The 24744-nt window shown below is 34.5% G+C and overlaps 1 protein-coding gene across 8 annotated transcripts in view; it reads left to right on the top strand.

The window, feature by feature from the left end:
- TBC1D12 (TBC1 domain family member 12) overlaps window positions 1-24744 on the top strand; it is a 145634-nt gene that overhangs the window by 113769 nt on the left and 7121 nt on the right. For all 8 annotated transcript variants that reach the window (XR_008912799.1, XR_008912795.1, XR_008912796.1 and 5 more), the window contains 5 exons: window positions 3639-3733; window positions 4713-4784; window positions 14622-14750; window positions 15023-15132; window positions 23199-23457. Coding sequence is in view for 3 of the 8 variants with exons in the window: in XM_007478775.3 (XP_007478837.2) it covers window positions 3639-3733; window positions 4713-4784; window positions 14622-14750; window positions 15023-15132; window positions 23199-23457 (665 nt within the window). In the remaining 5 variants the exon portion in view is untranslated. The remainder of the gene's footprint in view (window positions 1-3638; window positions 3734-4712; window positions 4785-14621; window positions 14751-15022; window positions 15133-23198; window positions 23458-24744) is intronic.

Here is a 24744-nt window from a genome sequence, read left to right as displayed (position 1 = left end):
TTTATTTTTGTAACATCTCTCGTAGATGTTTCCTTCTCTCCCATGATTTTGCTTCCATTCTTCATGCCCGTATTATTCCAATAGCCTTTTGCTTGGTCTTCCTGCCTCAAGTTTCAACTCACTCTAGTATGTTGTCCACTTGATTTTCACATTTTATTTTCCTAAAATACATGCTCACATATTTCCATCCTTCTCCATTTAACAAGTTCCAGGTTCAAATGTACAGTTGTTTGGTGTTCAAAACCCTTCCCATTCTGGTTTCTTTCTCCTTACAATGCAAGGGTACAAGGATTCTTTCCTTCCTTGTTTCATTTTCCTAGATTCCCTGACTTCCTTCAAGTCACGAAAAGCTTTACCTAATCTCACTTAAATGCTAGTACCCTCCTTGGAAGATTATTTCTAATTTATCTTCTCTAAATCTTGTTTGTGGGTAGTTTATGTTGTTTCCTCCATTAGACTAAACTCCTTAAGAACAAGTACTGTATTTTACTTTTCTGTTATCTCCTGTGCTTTACAGAGTTCCTGGCACATAGTAACGGCCTAGTAAATGGTTATTGACTGACTGACTTGGCATTTAATACCCTTTAAACCTGGATCCTACCTTTCTAGTCTTCTTCCCTTATGCCTCTGCCTCCTTCTCTGCAGTCCACCCACACTGGCCTAACTTATTGTTCTTTACACACAATATTCTTTCTTCTGACTCTATGCCTTTATAGATTTTATACTTATTCTCATAATGCAGCCTTAGCATACATTTTTTTTAACCCCTAACATTCCACCTTAGAATCAATACTGTGTATTAGTTTTAGGGCAGAAGAGTGGTAAGGATTATGTAATAGGGATAAATGATTTGCCCAGGGCCACACAGCTAGGAAGTGTCTGAGGCTGGATTTGAACCCAGAATCTCCTGTCTGTGGGCCTGGCTCTCAATCCACTGAGCTACCTAACTGCCTTCGTATACATTCTTAATAATTTAGAGTCCTAAAGGGAGTGTCAAAATAGTAGTTCCATTAACTAATTAATTTCAACAAATATTTCTTAATCTTTACATTTGGCAGAATATCACCCATATTTTTCTGTTATTTTCTTGATTTTTTGTTTTTGGTCAGTAATCTATATGAAAAGAATTCTGTACTTGGGGTCAGGAAAACCTAGTTTCAAGTACTACCTCTGGCATTATTAGCTATTTAACATAGTCAACTCACTTAATATCTCTGAGCCTTGTCCTTGACTATAAAATGCATGTATAAAATACCCTTAGTATCTACCTGGTAGTGCTGTCAAGAAGTTGAAATCCGATGTTTGTAAAGCACTATAAAATTTAAGGCACTTCCTAACTGTCAGCTATTATGTAGTAATGATTTTGATGGGGATGCAAAAGCTTTCTTTAACTTGGCCAGTTAGAAGAATAATTGTCTTCTTAGTCCTGCATCCTTCCAAAAAGCATCCGAGCTCATAGGAAAAAAACAACAACCTAGAATCAGACTTGAATTGCTTCAGCAACTCACCCCATAATGAGGTGATACATTACATTTTGAGTTAGCTTTGATTCCTAGGAAGTTATTCCTTATATTGGTGTGTGATCTTGTTTTCCTGTAACTTTCACCCATTGATCCTAGTTTTTTTTCCTCTGGAGCCAAGCAGAATAGTTCTCATATCTCTTCCTTTGTCTACCTTCAGGTATATATGTACCTCCTGAATTTTCCCTTCTCCATTTCCTATAATTATTTTTCATATGACATGGGCACTAGTCATTTCACTGATCTGGGAGAACTTTGTCTGAATAGACATCATTTTGTTAGTGTGTGCTAAAATATCATCACCAGAAAAAGAACCCAGTATTTTAAATGTGATCCCATGAAAGTAGAATTACCTCTGTATTATCACTTTGTTTTTTCTCCTCTAATTATATTAGCATAGGATAGTTAATTATTGAGATAACCTCCCTGATTTAAGTATTGAATTCATGTAATTAGGAAAAGTAGTCCAATCTTTAATATCAGTATCATAAAGAATAATTTTAGCAGCAGCTGGGTAGCTCAGTAGACTGAGAGCCAGAACTAGACATTAGAGGCCTGCCCTACATTCAAATCTGGCTTCAGACATTTCTTAACTGTGAGGCCCTGGGCAAGTCACTTGATCCCAATTATCACTCTTCTGCCTTGGAACCAATACAAAGTATCAATTCTAAGAAAAAAAGTAAAGCCTTTTGTTTTCATTTTTAATTTAAAAAGGAAAACAAAAGAATGTTTGGATTTTTCTCCCAAGTCCAGTTCCGCCTGACCCTTTCATCTTGGAGAGATCTTTAGATATAGGTTGATCAGAGATCAGAGACTGGAGCTAAAGCAGAGAGAATGGCCAATTATAAAGGGCATTTTGAGGTATAGCATAGGAAATAGGGGAAAACTTGCAGCAGACAACCTCTTTCCTCAGCAAAATTGGAGGAAAAGGCCTGCTAAGAGGAGAAGGATGAGAGGATGGAAGAGATTTAAGAGAAGAGAAATTTAGACTGGACAGAATAATGTGATAGAGGGGGTCAAATTAGGGAAGTATAAAAATATTTGTTTTCAGTAATATTAGACACTGGCCAAGTTGTTGAGCTTAGGAGTTCTGAGCTACCGTGAGCTAAGTTTGGCATTAATATAGTGCATGAGTGGAAGCTGCCTTAGGGGAAACTACTGGAACAGGCTAAAACTTCCATGCTTATCAGAGTGAGACTAAGGGTATGAATATCCCCTGTACTTGTATCTTGGGCAAAGCAGGGTTACTTAGTCTTTAAAAAAGTAAAGAAAAAGAGGGGAAATAGCATCAAATTTGAGGTCAGAAGACCTAAATCCCCATTCCAGCTTTGCTGCTTAACTACCTGTATGACTTTGGAGAAAGTCACTTGATCTATTTGTCTCTGTGTCTATATGTGTCCTCCTTTGTAAAGTGAGAGAATGAGTTGGGTGACCTAAGATCCTGTGATTACAGTCAGGCCTTTTTTATTATTTATTATTTGTTATTTCAGCATATTTTTAGAATTAACTTCAAGCAATAACTTTCAGATGTATATGACTAGTTTATTTGTTGTGAATAAATGATCTTCATTTTAAAAAGGTAATTGGTCAAAGGCCCCATTTTCTTTATATAAAAAAAATGGATCTGCTTTGAGGAATATTAACTTTTGAGAATTTTTTTTTTCCATTTCCTGGAAGGGAATAATTAGACATCATGCCATGTCATTCTTTGGAGACTAGAAACACTCTTAAGAAATGAGGTTGGGGGTAGCTTAGGTGGCTCAATGGATTGAGAGTCAGGCCTGGGCCCAGAGATAGGAGGTTCTGCGTTCAAATCTGGTCTCAGACACTTCCTAGCTATGTGGCCCTGGGCAATTCACTTAACCCCCAATGCCTAGTCCCCACTGCTCCTCTCCTGGAAACCAATATACAGTATTGATTCCAAGATGAAAGGTAAAGAATTTTTTAAAAGAAAAAAGAAAGAAAAAATTGAGGTCAGAGTTTCTCCAGGATCTTGATAATTTAGCTTCAGTTCTTTGGATTTAGGACATGATTTTTATTCAATACCTCATATATTTATTCCTTGTACATAAGATTAGAAAGTATGAAAGCCAAGTAATTATTTTGTTTACTTGGCAGATGTAGGTGTGTCAGTTGCTGACCGGGAAGCTAGTCTGGAATTAATTAAACTGGACATATCTCGCACATTCCCTTCTCTCTACATCTTTCAGAAGGTGAGGCTTTTTATCCAGCTCATTAACAATACTGTTCTCTTGAAGTAGTCAAGAGAACAAACTAATTAGTATATGAAAAAGGCTAAATTAAAAACTATACAATAGAAAATTTTTAAAGAAGTTTATTTTATCGAGTGGCTCAAAATATATACTATATGATATTGCTAATCTTCCAGGAAAAATACATTAAGCACCTACCTTGTGTTAAGCAACTGTGCTAGGACTAGGAATAATAGTTTATATTTCTTGAATAGATTTAAAATTATTTCTTGTTTTATTTAAGGATATTTTAAGCATTTTACTTTGTTATTTTTAAGTTCTTAGAACTTTTCTAAAAGTAAGGAAAATATAAAGAAAAAAAATGACAAAAAATTTTTTATTTCTTGAGCACCTTATCATGCTCAAGGCCTCAAGGTTGATATTGAAACAACTGCTTTCTATTTGCATTCAAGCTTTTGTTAATACAGTTGCTTTTGATTTTCAAAAAGCAAAGTTTTTAAATTTTATTGTTGTTAATTGTCCTTTACTTCATTTTGGGCATCCATTTCTCCTTTAATAAATATAATAATCAAAAAAGGTTCACATTACTGAAATTTCTAGTGTTCTTTAGCATTATAATACAAATTTGGAATTCTTTATTATTATTATTCTGAATTCATTATGTCTAAACAAATTATTTTGGATATAGCATATTTTGATTTATTAAATCATGTTAAAATGAAATATTTTTACTGAAATTATGTAGGTTATGTAAATTATTGGTGCATTTTGTTTAGCTACCTTTTTATTTTAATGTAGACTTGTCTTCATTAATAACTGTAGAAAGAACAGAATTCAATTTGAACAATATTGACATTTGAATAAATGGAAAAGATCTTTTTTCAAAGAATTATATTAGAATTTGAATATTAAAAATACAGGATGTGATAATTAACATGCAGTTTCAAAAAATAACTTTGTGTTTCCCCTCCCAATTAAGGGTGGCCCTTATCATGATGTCTTACATAGTATCTTAGGAGCATATACGTGTTACAGGCCTGATGTTGGTTATGTAAGTATTTGATGAAATTCTATTTTAGAATATTAATTGTGTTGTATAATAAAAAATTAAGCTTTAGATGATTTGCACATGTACATATTAGATTCTGCTAATAAGTCTTAAGTATAACACTTCATGTAAGATTCTCTTTGTGTGTTGGAAATGCCTTCTTTAGTGTCCCAGAAAGACATAAAATCTATAGAAACCCAGCAGTAATTGGGTACAGGTCGAGGTGAGGTTGGGGAGGGAAGAATTACATTTAGAAGGAAGAAGTTATATTCATTTTCTATATTCCCTGAAGCACTCAGTGTAGTAGTGTTTTGTACAGATTTTCTTGTAAAGCATATTAAATCAGTGAATATGGAATAAAGATAAGAACTGAACCTTTGAAGTCAGTAATATAGGGTACTCTGGAATGAGGAGATTCTTTCTCTCATTGCTGGTAGGAAGGAACCTTATTTGCAACTTAAGTCTCAGAGAATTGACTAGAGCACTGAGGTTAAATGACTTGTCCAGTGGCACATAGCTAGTATGTGTCACAACAGGACTTAAAGCTAGATTTTCTAGCACCAGGGCTGCTTCTTTTATCCATTATACTAGCAAGTCTCAAGCTTTTGGATCACAGGACTGCTTTACACTCTTAAATTTTGAGGACCCAAACAACTTTTGTTTGTATGGGTTATAGGCATTGATATTTACAATATTAAAAAATAAAATGCCTTCTTCTTATTATGATAAAAATGGTTTTGATCTTATAGATCCCCTGAAAGAGTCTTGGGGATTCCCAAGGATCCTTGGATCACATTTTGAGAATTCCTACACTAAATTTTGTTGTCTTAATATAGATTCAGCTACTTTCTTTAAAAAAAGTATTGTCTTTCTCATGGCAAGGATCACTGAGAAATCTTGACAACACCAAACAAGTCACTGATATGTAATACATACATTTTTTAGCTAGCCTCTACATTTGTGGATCCTTTACATGTGTGGGTCTATCAGCCCATATAGTTTTCAACGCATTACTTCACTGTTACCAATATCATTGCAATCATATATTTGACAGCATAGCCCTTCTGATAGTAATTGTTACTAACTTGAAAATTTTTCATAAATTTGGAAGAGGTTTCAGAGACTTTCCTACCTCCTTAGTTTCAAGATGAAAAAAAAAAGTGATTCATTCATGAAATTCTGAAAAAAGAAAATGACAGGATTTTGTGGCAAGTTAGTGACAGATCCAGGACTAGAAATCATATCTCTAGTATAGAAATTTGTTTTAAATCTTTATTATCCTTCTCACATATTTAATGAAAAACCTTTGAATAATTGCCTATTTGCTTGCAATGTTTTGACCTCTGTGCACAGTTCTTTTCAAATAGAATTTACTCTTTATTATATATTACAGATCATCCACTAACATTTTTTCTGTTTTTCTTTGTCATCTTTGTTATTCTCATGATAGTTTGTGAAATCAGTAAATATTTGAATTGAACATGAAATCTATCAACAAGCTGAGTGCTTTAGGAATCACAGGATCATTGAAATCAATATTGCAATGAGTGGGATATTGAATAAGATGACTTCTAAAGTTAAATTTAGATATAAATGCTTATCATATTAATCATAGAATCTTAGAATCAATAGGGATTCCTGACCAACACATGAACAAGAGTCACTTCTTACGGTATATCTGAGAAATGACCATTTAGACCTCTCTTGAAAACATTAGAATAAATACTGGATATTGGTTCTAAAGCATAAAAGTGGTAAGGGCTAGGCAATGGGGGTTAAATGACTTGCCCAGGGTGACACAGCTAGGAAGTATCTGAGGCCACATTTGAGTCCAGGACCTCCTGTCTCTGGGCCTGGCTCTCAATCCACTGACTAACTAACTAACTGCCCCCAATTTCACCACTTTTAAAGTCAATCCATTCTCCTTTTGGGTTATACTAATTATTAGGAAGGTTTTTTGCCTACATGGTGAATGTTTCTTTGCTACTTCTACTTATTGATTTTAATTTTGTTGTTCTCTTGAGTTAAGCAGTACAATCTAATCTCTCTTCCATGTGACAGTCCTCCAGATACTTGAAGGCAGATATGTTTCTTTTGAGCCTTTTCTTCTTCAGGTTTAAGCATTCATTCAGCAAGCCCCAAATAGACTTTACCCAAACATAAATTATTTCAAAATTTCTAATGTCTATTGAGGCATTATCATTCTTTCAGTCTCACTCAATTTTACAATTTCCATATCAACTTCAGCTTCTCACTCCCCATTCCTCACATATTCAGGTAGTTGCCAGTTTTTATTGACTCTTTCTTCCCAGTATCTCTTACATCCAACCTGATTTGTCCAAATACATGACCATCATCTTATTTCTGGTCTGTGTCATTTTTTACTTGCATAACCTTCTAATTGGTTTTCTTGCTAAAGTGTTATCTCTAAAAGCAAAATTCTGTTACTGTCCTCTGCTCAATAAACTCCCCAAACTCTGTTAATTCTAGGATCAAATATAAACTACTTTGTGTAGTATTTAAAGTACTTCATGGGGGTGGAACCAAGATAGCAGCTTAGTAGCAGTGGAAGCTAAAACTGCTCTGATAATCTTCCTAAGCAAATCTTGAAAAAGTACCTCAAAATGACAGGAGTCAAAAACCAACAGCAAGATGGAGTGAGGGGACTCTTCTGGTGAATTCAACTTGAAAGTAGGCAGAGACAGTTGATTTTCACAGGATAAGGGGAAATGAAACTTAAACTGCACACAGAGGAGTTACTGGCTGCAGTGAAGACCTAGCCCCAGGGCAAAATAGCTCATAATATGTATCCCTACAAGCCAGCAGAGAAGATAAAATCAATAAGCAGCTTTAGGAATTCATAGTCTGTGGGCCAAACACAGACTGGGAAAGTGAGTAAACAGCAGAAGAAACTTTTAACCTTTAAAAATTTCTATGGAGACAAAGAGCAAAGCACAGAACTAATAGGGAATGGTGAGATCCAGACAACCACACAAAAACTTAAAAAGAAAATAGGAATTTATCTGAAGCTTTGGAAGAATTCAAAAAGGAATTTAAAAATCAAATAAGACAGGTCAAAGAAAAATGGGGAAAAGAAATTAAAATAATGCAAAAAGAAAATAACAGGGGGCAGCTGGGTAGCTCAGTGGATTGAGAGCCAGGCCTAGAGATGGGAGGTCCTAGGTTCAAATCTGGCCTCAGACACTTCCCAGCTGTGTGACCCTGGGCAAGTCACTTGACCCCCATTGCCTAGCCCTTACCACTCTTCTGTCTTGGAGCCAATACACAGTATTGACTCCAAGATGGAAGGTAAGGGTTTAAAAAAAAAAAAAGAAAATAACAGCATAAAAATAAAAATTGGTCAAGTGGAAAAAGGGGCACAAAAGTCCAGTGAAGAGAGTTTTTCAAATACAGAATTGATCTACTGGAAGAAGAGATTAAAAAAAAAATCCAATGAACAAAAGAGTGCCATGAAAACTATATGGTCATGAAAGAAATTCGGTCTTTAAAAATTTGCATTGGGCAAATAGAAACTAATGACTTCAGAAGACAAGAAGAAACAATAGAATGAAAAAATGGAAGAAAATATCAAATATCTCATTGAACACAACTGACCTGGAAAATAGAACCAGGAGAGACAATTTAAGAATCATTGAACTACCTGAAATTCATGTTGAAAAAAAAAATCCTAGATATCATATTATAAAAAATTACCCAAGAAGAATGCCCTGATATTCTTTAACAAGAGGGTCAAATAGAAATTGAAAGAATCCACAGATCACCTCCTGAAATGAATCCCCAAATGACAACTCCCAGAAATGTCATAGCCAAGTTCAAGAGCTCCCAGGCCAAGGAGAAAATGCGGCAAGCAGCCAGAAAGAAACAATTAAAATACATGGAGTCCCAGTCAGGGGATCCAGCAGCTTCCACATTAATAGACTGGAAGACTTGGAATATGATATTCTGGAAGGCAAGAGAACTGGGTTTACAACCAAGAATCAGCTGCCCATCAAAACTGACCAAATTCTTTCAGGAGAAAGTATGGGAATTTTGTAAAAGAGAAAATTTCCAAAAGTTCAAGTCCAAATAGAAATTCAAGAGAATCAGAAAAAGGTAGATGAGAAAGAGAAAAAATTTAAAGACTTCAGTAAGGTCAAATTCTTTAAATTTCTTTCCATGTATAAACTGTAGGCTTCCCGAAGGTAGGAACTGTTTCATTTTTGTGTCCTAAATCACTAGGACAGTGCTTGGCACATACTATAGGCATTTAATAAATGCTTATTTGTTGGTTAGTTGGTCTTCAGGCCTTTAGTAGTCTTGATCACCCTTCTGTGGATGTTCTTTAACCTATTCATGCTATTCTCAAAATATAACACCAAGAACTGAGCATGCTGCTGTTGATGTCAGCTGACTAGGGTAGGACTAATGGCAGGACTCTCACCTCCCTTGGACCTTTATTTCTGTACTTTGATGGACTGTGATTTTTATTGCTGTGGATTTGCCTCTTAAGAATTCATCTCAGAATTCACATATTCCCCCTCATCCAGAGCAGTTTTCGTTTATATATTGGGGCCTTCCTGCTATTTTCTTTGTGTGACAGAGATAGTCATTGAATCAGAGTGCTTTTGTTAAATACTTAATATGTGTCCTCTGCTAAACAGTAGGAATACAGAGACAAAGCTAACAGTCTTTCCCCTCAAGTTTAAATTCTATGGGGAAAGGAAATGTGAGCAGTAAGGTTATACACTCGACCCATGATTTCATTGGAAATGTGTTATACCAATGTATGTCAGCATCTTTTCTGCAACTCAGTCTTAGAAAGTTGTTTGGACACTGAGAAATTAAGTGACTTTACCAGGGCGCTGCATAAGCCAGTAGATGTTAGAGGTGGGATTTAGACTCTTTAAGACTAGCTTTCTACCCACTATTCCACGTTGCTTCTCATATATATATGTATACATATATATATATATATATATATATATATATATATATATATATATATCCTTATAAACATGCATAACACTTATACAAACTAATTTTAGTCGGGAGAGGCATTTACAACTTCATAGAATCAAAAGAGCTTCGTGTAGGGAGTGATATTTGCAGTGAGATTCTAAGTAGTAGAAATAAGGAGGGAGGGAAGGCCTTCCATTGGTTGGTGACAGAAACAATTGTGCAAAAGCATGGAGAAAGGAATGATGCTTGTGAGGAACAGTGAGGTTGATAGTTTCGCTACACTGAAAAGTATGAAGAAGAGTAGACTGCTTAGAGGTCTTTTGACCAAGAAGATGATCTCTCATGCCTGTCTAAATTTGGAATTATGTTTAAGAGATAATGCAATTTTAGCTATCTCCATAGTCTAAGACACAAAGAACCTAAATGATAGCTAGCAACAGAGAAGGCCAATAATCCCCAACCCTGATGTGCTAAGTCAGCCCTTCTCTCCATATCCTACCAGCGTACAGCCCACAGGTTTGCAGTAGAGTCAGGACGTGTATGTTACTATGTCATACTCCACTGAGCCTGAGGGAAGAGTCCTCTGTCCCGATGGGGCCAGTTTGGTCCCCCTACTAGTCACTTGATGCTGTTACAGTTAAAAGAGTGGTTGCCTTAAACTGTGACCGCGAAAATATGGTTTCAAGACAGTGTCTTGAGTTAAATCAAAAATAAAGTGGTCGCCATGGGAAAATTCCCAAATATGAAATATACCCAAGTCAGCTGGGTTTTATGGAGATTTTAATTAATACAAATGAGGAATTAAGGAAAGGGAGAGAAAATAAGAGAAATATAGTATGAAGGGCCTAGGCCAGCATGGCCTAGGCTTGAGCCTTAAGAGAGAGACTAGTCAGTCTTTTATCAACTCACCACAAGATTTTGTCCCAAGCAAGATTCTAGTGTTCAGAGAGACCCAGCTACTCCAACTAGTCCGAGCTCCAATTCAGCTCCATAGCTGAAATTACCCCAGAGGCCTAAACCTCTTCCTTTTAAAGAAAATTTTCTCCTATGTCACCTCCCCTAAGTTTTCACATCTACCAATCACAGTAGACATTTTCACAGGGCTGACCATTCTTCATTCACACCTTGTTATCACCTTTTCTGGGTAGACTAAAACCTCACACTTCTTGCTAAGCTTGCTTGAACTTTTAGTGATTAATTTGACCTTCATAGGTACTTAGCACCTTTTTGTATTAGATCTAAAAATAGACTCAGCTTACGGGTTTTAGCTTTAAGTATGGATTAAGTAATTTTCATTATTCAGTAAGGAGTTTACAACTTTATCTCCCTTAAAGTATGCCTAAGTATGGGAGTAATGTTAGAGTTCTCACATTCCTGATCAAGTACCTTCATTGTTTAAAATGGGGAATGGTCTTAACCAAATGTTCCAAGGTAGTGTGAGAATTTTTAAGATTCACAAGTCTGAGAAATTTTAAGATTCACAATGCACAGACTAAAACTGATGAACTGTGGGGAAGAGGTTGCAATTGAAAAACTACCATCAACAGAGGAGTCCAAAAGCGAGACATGGAAGAAAATAAGGTAAAAAGATTGAAAACAGCAAACATCTCAGGAGCAAGAAAACTTAAGAGATCTTGAATCCAAGTGTGTAAACCAAAAGAGGAGGTTATAACAAGGGAAAATTATAGCTCCAGATCATGGAAAAGACTTCAGCCATCTGTGAATAAATATTATGAGAAAAAAGAAAATGAATCAACACCTGACAAGGCAGAAGAATCCTAACATTTCCAAGAGATCATAGAATTATATCAAAATGTTTCTATTATTTAAATAATAATAACTAACATTTATAGAATGCTTATTATGCCCAACCACTGTGCTCAGCACTTTACAATTTTTATTTCATTTGATCTTTGTAACAACCCTTCAAAGTAGCTGCTATTATTATCCCTGTTTTATAATTGAGAAAACTGAGGCAAACAAGTTAAGTGACTTGCCTAGGGTCATGTAGCTAGTAAATTTATGAGTCCAAATTTGGTCTCAGGATTTCCTGATTCCAGCTCTATCTGCTGTGCTACCTAGCTTCCCCTAAATTAGAAGTAACACAAGTCAAAGTAGAATTTGTGGCCTGCCTAGCAGAAATAATTAGTAGAATAGAAGAACTTGAATGCATGGTGGCAAATCTCACTAAAGAAACTAGTAAGCTTTCCTGGGATTGCAAATATCCAGAAGTAAAAGTTAATCTCGGGCAAGAGGAGTAAAAAACCTGTAACATTAAAAGAAAGCATGATCTCCATAAAAGCAAAACATACTAATCTCATAGTCAAGATGTGTTGATGCAACTTACAGCATAAAGAATTCACAGTAGTACATAAGTCAAAGTAGCTAAACAATATAGGAAATAATACAAAAAATTACCCAGAACTTCTGAACATAGAAAATGAAATTTTATTGGAAAGAATCCCCAGATTGCCTCCAGAAAAAAAAGAAGCCCAGTCTTCAAACTCTTAAGACATATATTAGTCAAAGTTAACAATTCTGGTGATAATTATTTAAGTGACTAGGAGAAAGACCTTTAACTCTAAAGAAAAGGAAAACTGAATAGCATTGGACTATTATGCTTTCTCTGGAAACTGCAGAAGAAAATGATATAATGTATTCCAAACAGCAAAGGAGCTCAAAATTCCATCCAAGATGACCTATGCTACAAATTCTAAGCCTAAACATTAATGAAAAAAAAGATGTATGTTCAATAAAGAGAGGCATTCAAAATATTCTTAAGAAGAAACCAAACCTGAAGAAATTATTTGCTTCTCAAACACTCCAGACAATAAAAATATAAGATCAACAAATATAGCAACAAAGGATGATAAACAACAAAATAATAATAGAGAGACCATTAAGAGATTTCATTTTAAATTCACAGATGTCAAGTAGAAGTGATTGTGGAGAAACAGTTTATTAATAAGGCTAGAAAGAGAGGTTGAAATCAGTTCATGGACTCTAAATGCCTTCTGAAAAGAATTTATATTTGATTTTAAGAGTTTAGGGAGCCACTGGAGTCTTTTGTATTCCATGACACTTTTGTCTATCCTTCAGGAATAAATCAATTTGGTGGCTACATAGAGGATAGCCTGGAGATGGGAGAGACAAGGTGTGGAACCCAATTAGAAGGCTTTTGGATTTATCCAGGACCTGATGGGGAACTTGAAGGAACTAGAGACAGGACCATGTGGATGGATAGAAGGGAATAGATGGAAGAGATGTTGTAGATACAATTTAGCAAAATTTGGTGACTGATTTGGATATGTAGGAAGGGAGGAGTTGATTTGAAAGTTGCAAACTTATGTGACTGGAAGGATGAAAATACCTTTTGTAGAAATAGGGAAATTCTGGAAAGAGGTGAGTTTTTTGGTGAAGATAATGAGTTCCATTTTGGAGATGTTGAGTCATAAATATGCACAGGACAACCAGGATAAAATGTCTAGTAGTCAGTTGAAGTTGAGATGTTGGAGCTCAGGAGAGATTCTAAGGTCTGAATGACTAGATTTAAGAGTCATCTATGTAGAGGTAATAGTTAAACCCTTAGGATATGATGTCTCTGAGAATGTAGAGAGAAAAGAGATCTTAGGACAAAACATTGAGGAAGACACACAATTAGTGAATATAATATGAATGATTAACTAGCAAAAGAAACCAAGAAGGGAGTGGTTAGACAATTAGATGAGGAGAGGGAAGAGAAAGCAGCGTCTAGAAAACTCAGATTAATAAGTAGGAAAAGATGACCTACAGTATCAAATATTTGTTTTCTTCAAGAAATATAAAAATTGTGAATGAATGTAAAATTTGGCTATTAAGAGATGGTTGGTAACTTTGGGATGAAAAGTGTCAGTTGAGTGATGAGGTATAAAGACAAATTCCAAAAGTTTATGAAGTGACTGCAATGGACATAACTAGCCTTTTTTTTAATTGAGTATAAAGGGAAAAGAGGACTTTAGTTTGAGATTAAGGAAGTTTTGTATGTTTGTTTGTTTTCTTGATGGGACAGACATGAGGATATTTCTAATTAAAAGGGTAGGAGGCAATAGATTGGGAGAGTTTGAAGAAGAGGGAGATAGTTGTTAGAGGAATTATAGAAAGAAATGAATAAACAATGATGTTTTTTAAATGTAGAGAATGGGGAAAAAGGGAACACACAGAAAATGTCTTTTTTTAAAAATTAAACATGGTGTAGAGCCTAGATGAAAGCCTCTTTTACCTAGTTTTTTTTTCTTTTTTTTTTTACCCTTACCTTCCATCTTGGACTCAATACTGCGTATTGGTTTCAAGGCAGAAGGAGTGGTAAGGGCTAGGCAATAGGGGTTAAGTGACTTGCCCAGGGTCACACAGCTGGGAAGTGTCTGAGGCCAGATTTGAACCTAGGACCTCCCATCTCTAGGCCTGGCTCTCAATCCACTGAGCCACCCAGCTTCCCCCTTACCTAGTTTTCTTAACTAGTAAGATGGTTTGTTTTAAGTGAGGGGAAGAATAGAACTTTATTCCAGATGGATAGAAAAATGATTAAATAGTAAAGTTGTAACTGGAAATTTGAAAAGAAGAAACTATTAGGCAAGATGAGTGAAAGTTAACAAGCTAGTTCAAATATCTGATTGGATTAATACCTCTATGCAACTTTGTAAAAAAAAAAGTAAAATTTAATATTTTTTAATGTTTCACTTGAATTAAAGATAAAATTATGGTGATCTCTTAGTCACTATTTGCCTTTGCTAGAGGATAATCTCTTATTTAATACAGACCTACTTGGTAATTTTCTACTTGTATTTTAGACTTCTCTGATTATTTTCCTATACAAAATTTTATTAGCTCCTTTTCTTGTTGAAGGTCCAAGGGATGTCCTTCATTGCTGCAGTACTTATTCTCAACTTGGAAGAGGCGGATGCTTTCATTGCCTTTGCAAATCTCTTGAATAAGCCATGCCAGCTGGCCTTTTTCCGAGTAGATCATAGTATGGTAAGGACATTTGAGATAGGTATCAAAATTTTCATTTTGACTTTGGATGTTCTAAATGTTAAATAATTTTTACAATGATACAGAAAGGCTAGATCTGTAATCTAAATATTAAGTTGTATTTTAACAGTATGCATGATTGGAAAGAAGGCTAGGATAAGCAATTATGAAGCAATATTTCCTGTTTCTGAGCTTCAATGATAAGGAATTCCTATGATTATCAAAATTTCCCTTGGTTTTTAAATTAAATCAATATAGAATGTTTTTATTTACAGATGCTGAAATATTTTGCAACGTTTGAAGTATTCTTTGAAGAAAATCTCTCCAAACTGTTTCTTCACTTTAAGTCTTATAGTCTTACTCCTGACATATACTTGATAGATTGGTAAGTAACAGATCATTAATTATAATTAAAGTTAAAATATGTAGTTTTATAAAGATTTTGAGGAAATGTGATTAATATTACAGAATTGAATTTAATGTGAATATATAGACTAGTCTTTTCTTTTGAAGGGGTTAGATTTTTGGAGATCTCAAGATAAGGAAGAATCCACAGGTATTTGTTTTGGACAAAGTAGAATTAATGCCTATATTTCCTTTAAAACTTTCCTTCTTTCAGTGTTTTTTCAATTCTCCTGATTGAATCAAGGAGGAAGAGCCATCTGGGTTCTGATCATCTTAATCCATGATCTTTTTACTATCTGTTAATTTACTTTTTAAATAAAAACATACCTAGAAAAATAATAGTAGCAGAAACAAGGGAGCTGAATGGCTAAAGTGTAACCAAGGAGTAGGAAACTATTGAATCTATGTAGGCTGCCAGGGTAGAAGTGAAAATTTAAAGTTTCAAATCCACAGCTCTATAGAGCTTTCTGGGAGATAAATTAAAATGTATTCTATAGGGGAGAGTCATGGCATTGGTTTAATGAATTTGTTTAAGATATCTAAAGTGGGGGGCAGCTGGGTAGCTCAGTGGATTTCGAGCCAGGCCTAGAGATTGGAGGTCCTACGTTCAAATCTGGCCTCAGCCACTTCCTAGCTGTGTGACCCTGGGCAAGTCACTTGACCCCCATTGCCTAGCCCTTACCACTCTTCTGCCAAGACAGAAGGTAAGGGTTTAAAAAAAAAAAGATATCTAAAGTGTACTCTTTACAGATATGATGATATATTTAAAGAATACTAGTGATTTAACTAAAAAACTAGTCAAAATAAACTTCAGCAAAGTTGCATAAATATAAAATAAACTCACATAAATCATCAGAATTTCTATTTGTTACCAAGAAAGTCCAATTGAAAGAAATAAAAAGAGAAATTCCATTTAAAATAACTGCAGATAGTATAAATACTTGGGACTCTACCTGCCAATACAAACCCAGGAGCTATATAAACACAATTGCAAAATACTTTTCATACCGATAAAGTCATATCTAAACAATTGGAGAAATATTAGTTGCCAATATTATAAAATGAACCAATATGACCAATCAAAATACCAAAAGATCATAGAACTATGAAACATAATAACAAAATTCATCTGAAAGACCAAAAGATTAAGAACATAAAAGGAAACCAGTGAAAAAAAGTTAAAGAAAGGTGGCTTAATAATAACCAGATTTCAAACTGCATGGTAGGATCCCTTTATCTGCATTTTCCTTTTCCTGCTTTCAGTTATCCATGGTAGGTGGGATAGGTAGGGTAAGGGTTTGGGGGCTGTTCTGCTTTTACTTTTCAACCTTCACTTTTTCTACTTTCACTCCCACCATTTGTGAAGAAGGGTGCAGGGCAGGAGCAGGGAAAGAGAGCACATATATATAGGATGAGCAGGTGTTCATTTATGTCCAGTTTTAGCCATTCAAGAAAGATCTTGGAATGTATTCCCCATGGATACAGGGCCCCTACTGTATTACAATCTGATACTAGCTAAGAAATAGAGAGGTGGTAGATCAGTGGAATAGATTAGATACACAGTACACAGTAGTAAATGACCATAATAATGAAGTGTTTGACAAAGCTAAAGGTCCAAGATTTTGGGACAATAACTCACTCTTTGATAAAAATTGCTGGGGAAACTGGAAGGTAGTTTGGTAGAAATTAGGTATAGACCTAACATCTCACACTGTATACTGAGATGAGGTCAAGAGAGATACATGATTTAGTCATACAGAATGATGTCATAAGCAAATTAGGAGAAAAAAAATAAGCAAATTAGGGATACATGGATTTATGGATAATGGAAGAATTTATCACCAAACAAGAAATAGAGAGCATTAGGAGATGTAAAATGGCTAATTTTGATTACACTAAATTAAAATTTTTTTTGCAGAAACAAAACCAATGCAGTCAAGATTAGAAAAAAAGCAGGAAACTAAGAAAAAATTTTAATAGCAAGTTTTTCTGACAAAGGTCTCAATTGTCAAATACATAGATAATTGTGGCAATTTATATGAATCTGAGTCATTCCCCAATTGATAAACAGTTTTCAGATGAAGAAATCAAAGCTATCAGTAGTTATATAAAAATGCTAGAAATCACTATTGATTAGATGAAATGCAAACTAAAGTGACTAAGATGAGAGAAAAGGAAAATGGTGTTATGGAAAAATTGGGTCACATATACTGTTGGAGTTGTGAACTGAGCCAACCATTTTGGAATACAGTTTGGAACCATCCCCAAAAAGTTATACAGCTAGGTTTATATCCTGGAGAGGTCAAAGAAAAAGGAAAAGGACAACATATATACAAAAATACTTGTGGCAGCTCTTTTTTGATGGCAAAGAATTGGAAATTGAGTGATTGTTCATCAGTTGGGAAATGACTGAACACATTGTGGTATATGGTTGAAGTGGAATACTATAATGCTAAAAGAATGACCAGGAGGATCCTTTTAGAAAATCTTGGGTAGACCTAAATGACTTCATTATTTTCATTAATATAATCCAAGACAATTCCAGAAAATATCTCTCTACCTCCAGAGGAAGAACTGAGGGAGTCTGAATGAAAATGAAAGCATACTTTTTAAACTTTACTATTGTTTTTCTTGGTCTGTGTTTTCTTTCTCATGATGGCTAAAATGGAAATGTTTTGCATGACTGCACTGGTCTGACCTATATAAAATTGTTTTCCTTCTCAAGTGGAGAAAGGAGAAGGGGGGGAAGGAAAGAATTTGGAACTAAAAAATTTTAAATGAATGTTAAAAATTTTTGCTTGCATATAATTCAGAAAAAATAAAATTAGGTGTAGAGAAAAAATAAAAAAATCTAGTTTCAACTCTACAGATTTATAAGCTTAAACTTATATAGGTTTAAAAAGTTCAGCTACATTAAATTTTAATATGCTTGCTGTCTCTGTTTTCTATAATTTAAAATCATTCTGGGTAAGGCCTGAGTATTATTGGGTGGGATAAGGTTAAGGATTTGATATTCAGTCCAGGTGACCCAGATCAGGTTACAGCCCAGTTACATGGGAGAAAAGGATAAAATTAAATTGTAGGACATACTTGAGCACATTTATAGAGCATTATGTATCTAAGGTCAAATCAAATCAATGATCATTTATTGAGTATTGACAGAGTAGTAGAAGTGGGGGAAGCTTGTTAAAGATCACACTTTTAGAACATCTATAAACATTAACTCATCTCTAGGTAATTTAAATATAGGATCTTCATTTATTTACCAGTTAGTAGATAATACTATTTAGTATCTGTATTATAATTTTTATATTCTTTCCATAAATAAAATCAAATGATAAAAGGAAATCTTGGTTAAAGAGGAAGATAGCTCATAGGCTTTCCTTCAAATGCAAATCACTACATGACTTAAAAAGAAATTTGATGTTGATCAGGCAAAACACTTTGAAACTCCAATAAAAGAATTAATTCTTTACTAATTCTTACTGATAAAGCTGGCTTATCTGATTTCACCAAAATATAAAGATTATAGTCTTTAGCCAATGAGGAAAATTCCTTCTCTCCAAAAATTAGTTATTCTCTTCCCTTTCAGGTGCTTTTAGAGGTTTAGCATTGAAATAAAATGGATTTCCCAGAAAAGGGATCGAAAATGGAACTGTACCTTGCTGACATATTTTGACATGAACAAACTTTTTTTAAATGTCATTTTAAAGACTGTTTTAGAAAAGTCTGGAATAGACAAATTGTGTTTTCTTTATTTGACATATGTATCTGATGCACAGTGATTCAACAGAAACAGAACAAGTATGCCATATTGTTTTTTACTTCATTTCCTACCTGACTGTACCTCCTGTACTTCTCTGTCATGCCCCAGGAACCTCTTTATTGTCCAGCAAGACCACATAATCCTAGAACTCCCACCTCTTCAGTACCTTTGCCCCTAGAGATCCTCCCTCCCTCTGGTTTGAGGGTGGAGACTTCAACTTTCAGAACCTTCTTTTAAGGGGGAAGCCCAGGTCAGCCATCTCTTCATTTCCTACCTGGCTATATTCCTCTGGACTTGTCCATCTCTGGGCAACTCCATCTATTATTATTATTTTTAAATTGAAGTGATTGGAAAACCTCAGAAAATAAAAATTCAGATGGTAAGCATTTTAAAATTTAAATTCAAGAATAGTACCATGAAAGTTATAAAGATAATACATACATTATTTACATATTTGACAGCTTTTGATTTGATCACTTAAGGAAAAAAGACTGTGGATAACTATATATGACCATGGAAAAAATGGGTACATAGTGGTCATTTAATTTGCAGAAATATGTGTGTATTTGTACATGTATGTTTATAAATACACACATATACCTCATGTGTATGTTTCTTATTTTGAGAATCATACACATAACTTTGTGAGGCTGCTGTTATTTTCTTAATTTGTCACATGTCTATGAAAATAGCCTTGGGATATAAAGTAAAATTTTGTAACTTTTCCAAAAGTTGTTTTATTATCATTAGGTTTTAAATATAGGAGATAATAACAAGTGATATCACTAAGAATATTTCTGATTCTTTTAAAAATATTATACATATATCTTAAGTGAAGTATCACCTGATCGTATAAATTCTACTGTTTGGGTTTTAATTTGTACATGTTTACCATAATTCCTTGCACCTAGTGGTGCAGGAATGAGAAGGGGTTAAGTAAGGACTAAAGTAAAAATATTTTATTGCTGAAAAATAAGCTTATTTGTAGATATTTTAAATATGCTTATCAACTAGGCAGAACCAAGGTAGTTGAATGATGAGAAATAACATGGTGAGCTCCTCTTCACAAATAACATCTAACATGTAGAAAATTCACTAGACCAGATTCTCAATTCCAGAAGAAATCACAGTAAGTCCTTTGTCCAGACCAGTTTGACCCAAGATGATGGACAGGGAGATCTTTAGACACTGTAGATGGGAAACAATCCTGGAGCCCACTGCCTTCTAGTAATCAGGGACAAGCTGTGCATCAGACAAAAGGAGGCCCTGGACTCACACAGAGGTATCCCTGGTGGTACTGCCATGGGGATAGCTAACAACTAGTAGCTTTCTTACCTACTGTGAAGTCCTGGGTGGCAAATCAGGTTTGGAGTAAAAAAGGGGGGTCTATGCCTGCTTTCTACTAAGAGAGACCTTGAGCAGTATACAGAGAGAGGAGAAAGTTCAGAAGCCTGCAGCAGCAAGGAGGTAGCTCAGATCTCAGAAACAAAATTGAGTCTCACTTCCAAGGTCTAGATCCACCTGCAGAAGAATAATCAGGTGGCAATCCCATGTAAAAGGGGAGTCCACAGTTTTGCTCCAAGATAACAGAACTTTCCAACAAGCTAATATGCAGAGTCCAGGAGCAGCCAGCTCTTTCTCAGATCCACATGCTAGTTAGGAAATTGCAAAACTCAGATGAGGGGAATGACAATCAGATTTTGCTCTAGATCAGACCTTTTTGGGAGAACTAAAAGCTTGTAGGTCTCCATCCTATTTCTGACATCCTGAAATAACACAACATTCAATACTCCAAGAAAGCAAGCAGTGAGATTAGACTACACCTTTCCTCTAGAAGTGCTGTAGAGCCTGTCCCTAACCTTAAGTTCCTGGAAGAATGAGCATAACTAAAAAGAAATCCACCATAATGAACTATTGTAGTGACATAAGACATAAATACAAAAGAGATTGATTCTAAAATATCACAAGTATTGCCTTGAAGGAAAAAACAGCTTGTGCATAAATTTAACTAGAATTCCTGAAATAGATATAAGAATTTTAAAATAAGAGTTAAAAAATGTTTTTTATAAATGGAATGAAATTGCTTGAGGAAAAAATTTGAAAAGATATAAGAGCTGTGAAAGCAAGAATTGGAAAGAGAACAAATAGCTTGGCATGAGGTACAAAATCTTGCCCATATAACAAACTCACTGAAAACTTGAATGAACTAAATAGAAGCCAATAACTTCATGAAGCATAAGAAATATTAAAACAAAATAAAAAGACTGAAAAATTAGAAGAAAATATAAAGTATTTTGTAATAAAAACAACTGATCTTAAAGAAAGATCAGAAACAAAGAATTTAAGAATCATTGGATTATCTGAGCTCCATGACCAAAAACAGAGACTAGATATCATATATCAAGAAATCTTAAAAGAGACTGTCCAAATCTCTTAAAACCAGATGGCAAAATAGAAATAGAAAAAATCCATCAGTTAGCTCCTTAAAAGAAATCCTGCAATGAATACTTGTAGAAACATCATAGCTAAAATCCAGAGCTTATAGCTCAAAAGAAAAAATGCTGCCATCCTCTGGAATGAAAGGAACATAGGAATGAAGAGCACCATAAAAAGATAAACATGACAGAACAATTTTAAAGGACTAAACAAGTATAAACTGCCTACTTTCAATACAGGGAGATAATATTGTCTCTGAACTCTATCATCATCAGTTCATACAGGGAGTCTAATTAGATAAGACCTGGGAATGGTTCTTATGTGAATTGATGATCTTAAGAAAAGAATGGAAAAAAAGGGAAAGAGGAATACACTGTGAGGGATGGTAAAGACAGGCTAAAGAAAATTATATCTTGAAGAGTGCATAAGTAGATGGCTATACCAAATCAGCACAGGGGGTGAGGAGTGCAGCTGACTCTTGAACTTCACTCTCATATGAACTGGCCAAAGATGGGAGAATATAGATATAGAGTTGGGTACAGAAATAACTTTCACTCAACAGGGATATAGAAAGGAAAAGGAAAGAATGGAGGATAGATTAAAAGAGGGTTAAATTCCAAGGATTTATGAAAATACTTAGCTTTTTTTTTTGAGGTGACAAAGATGGGATTCTGCGGTAGTACCCATAAATTCAGGAATGGAAGAACAAATTATGACATGAATGTGATGAAATACTATTGTGCTGAATTCCATTTCTTTCAGTGTAATAGCCAACCAGGATTCCAGAGGATTAATGAGGAATCATGCTGCCACCTCCTAATAGAGAGGTGAAGGACACAGAATGCAGAATGAGACATGTTTTTTAGAATATAGCCAATATGAAAATTTGTCTTATTTGACTATATATGCATGTAATGGATTTTTTTTTTTATGTTCCCATGCAGGGGATTGGGTTTGAAGTGGGGGAGGGGGGAGAGAGAAGAAGAGAAAGTATCTTCTCTGATTAAAACATATAGAAAAAGAAAAAGAAAAGAAAATTTGATAACTCCGATCAACACAATGGCCAATCCCATTTCCATACTGTCCACCTCCTGACAGAAAAGTGATGGACTCAAAGCACAGATAGAGACATAATTTTTTTTAGACACGACCAATAATATATTTATTTTGTTTGACTATACCTGCTTTCAACAGAGATTTCATTCTTCATATTGGGAAGAAGGGCAATAGAAGGACTAGAAGGCTGAACTTTGTTTGAAAATAAAATAAAATTTAATTGAAAAAATTTACTTCTACCTATAATATGCTATCAGCTTTGGGGAGTGTATGTGTGTATTTGTCTTGTTTTGGGTATGTATATATGTACGTATGGAGTTGTCTTAGGGCAAAATAATAAATGCCTTGAAATACTAGCTCTATGCATTGGTTCATGTATAGCATGTGTATAATTCAGAAATATGTACAAGCTTATACTAAATATGTATGCATGTTCTTAAATTGATATCACTTAATTTTTTTGGCAGTAGACTATTAAGTTTACAAAACTAATTTTAAAATTACAGATTTGTTTCACAATAAATTATTTCAAGAAGATATGTTTTCATTGAAAAGTAGTAAGCAACTTGGAATATGGTTTTAGAATTAAGATAGAAGTTGTTTTTGGATCATGAGATGTATGTTTTGGGGCTGAATTGCTATACCAAAAGGGACATCTTAAAAGTTTGGATTGATTGGCTCCACACAAGTGATTGTATTGGAGACTGTCTGCAAATGAGAGAGAAATCTTTGAAGAGATTTTATAAGCTTTAATCTAATAGCAAGTTAATTTTTTTCTGCCAATCTAGGATCTTCACGCTATATAGCAAATCACTTCCACTTGATCTGGCCTGTCGAGTTTGGGACGTCTTTTGTAGAGATGGAGAAGAATTTTTATTTAGAACAGGATTAGGAATCCTTCGACTATATGAAGATATACTTCTGCAAATGGACTTTATTCATATAGCACAGTTTTTAACCAAACTGCCAGAGGACATCACATCAGAAAAGCTTTTCAGCTGTATAGCAGCTATTCAGATGCAAAATAGCACCAAAAAATGGACACAGGTAAATTTTCTTCTCAACTCAAAAGAGATATTAAATCAGTCATATGATGTTAAGACAATTGAGAGTTGCAGTCATTTTTATGTATTTGAGAATAATTTACTTTATGATTTTTTGTAAATTCAGTAGAATGTAATAATTTTCTTTTATTTGAGTCCTAAAATTTTTTTCCTATATTTTATGAACATAAACTTCTTATTTCTATGATACTTAATATAAATTTGCACATCTATAGTCTATTTTTTAGAATACTTTGTGTGTAATCCTATTCTGTAAATCATAGGGATTAGAGAAAAAATATTCCAATTTCTCCCTTTAGGAGTATATAATCTAATTAGGGAGAAAATTTGTACACAAAATATTAAATAATAAAAGACAGTGGAAGAAATGCAACAATAAATATATGTTAATATCGGTTGCCAAATATGTAGGACTTCAAAATAGCTCTCATTTCATTTGGGTGACTACTCCCTTCAATTCTTATTACCAACCTCCACATTTTGTGAATTTCCATTCCTTCCACCTCTCAAAGAACAATCCTTTGGTAGTGAGACCCTCTAACCTACTGGGTGGTCATTATTTTACAAAGATATTTGATCAAGTTTTGTGCTTGAGACGTTTCTGGTTTGGTAAGACTTAACATGTTCTGCTAATTATATACCCTTCAAGAAGCTAAGAGTAATCTCCATGTTGATATATAGTATTTTAATGAGAAGGGGCCTTGGACAACTCCATCTTGACTCCAGATATTTTCTCTGGCTCTCTTTCATTGCTTGAATGGTTTCCTTTCTCATCTCTGCTTCCTGGCTTCCCTGGTTTCTTTCAAGCCCTAACTAAAATTACTTCTCCTGGGAACATTTTCAAATCCCTCTTTAATTCCAATGCTTTCCCTTTGTTGATTTTCTTTCCTATTTGTCCATCATAGAGCTCGTCTGTATCCATTATATTGCTCATTAGACTGGAAGCTCCTTGAGGGCCAGGACTACCTTTTGTCTTTTTTTTAATCCCCTATGCTTAGCAAAGTACATGGCACATAGTAAGCACTCAATTAATGCTTATTGATTGATTGACTTTTATGTCTAATCCAACTATTGTCCAAATGGAAATTCCCTTTACCATGTCTCCAATAACTGATCATTCAGCTCAACTACCTCTTGAAACAGCCCATTCCATTTTTAAGCCACCCTGATTGTTAGGAAGTTTTTCCTTGTATCAAGCCCAAATTTGCCTCTTTAAAATTTTTACTCATTTCTACTTCTGTTCTCTAAGGATAAACAGAATAAATATGCA

The sequence above is a fragment of the Monodelphis domestica genome, chromosome 1 (genome assembly GCF_027887165.1).
Source record: "Monodelphis domestica isolate mMonDom1 chromosome 1, mMonDom1.pri, whole genome shotgun sequence".
Lineage (NCBI taxonomy): Eukaryota > Metazoa > Chordata > Mammalia > Didelphimorphia > Didelphidae > Monodelphis > Monodelphis domestica.
The sequence above is the reverse complement of the archived record's forward strand: the minus strand, read 5'-3'. Positions and strand labels throughout refer to the sequence as shown.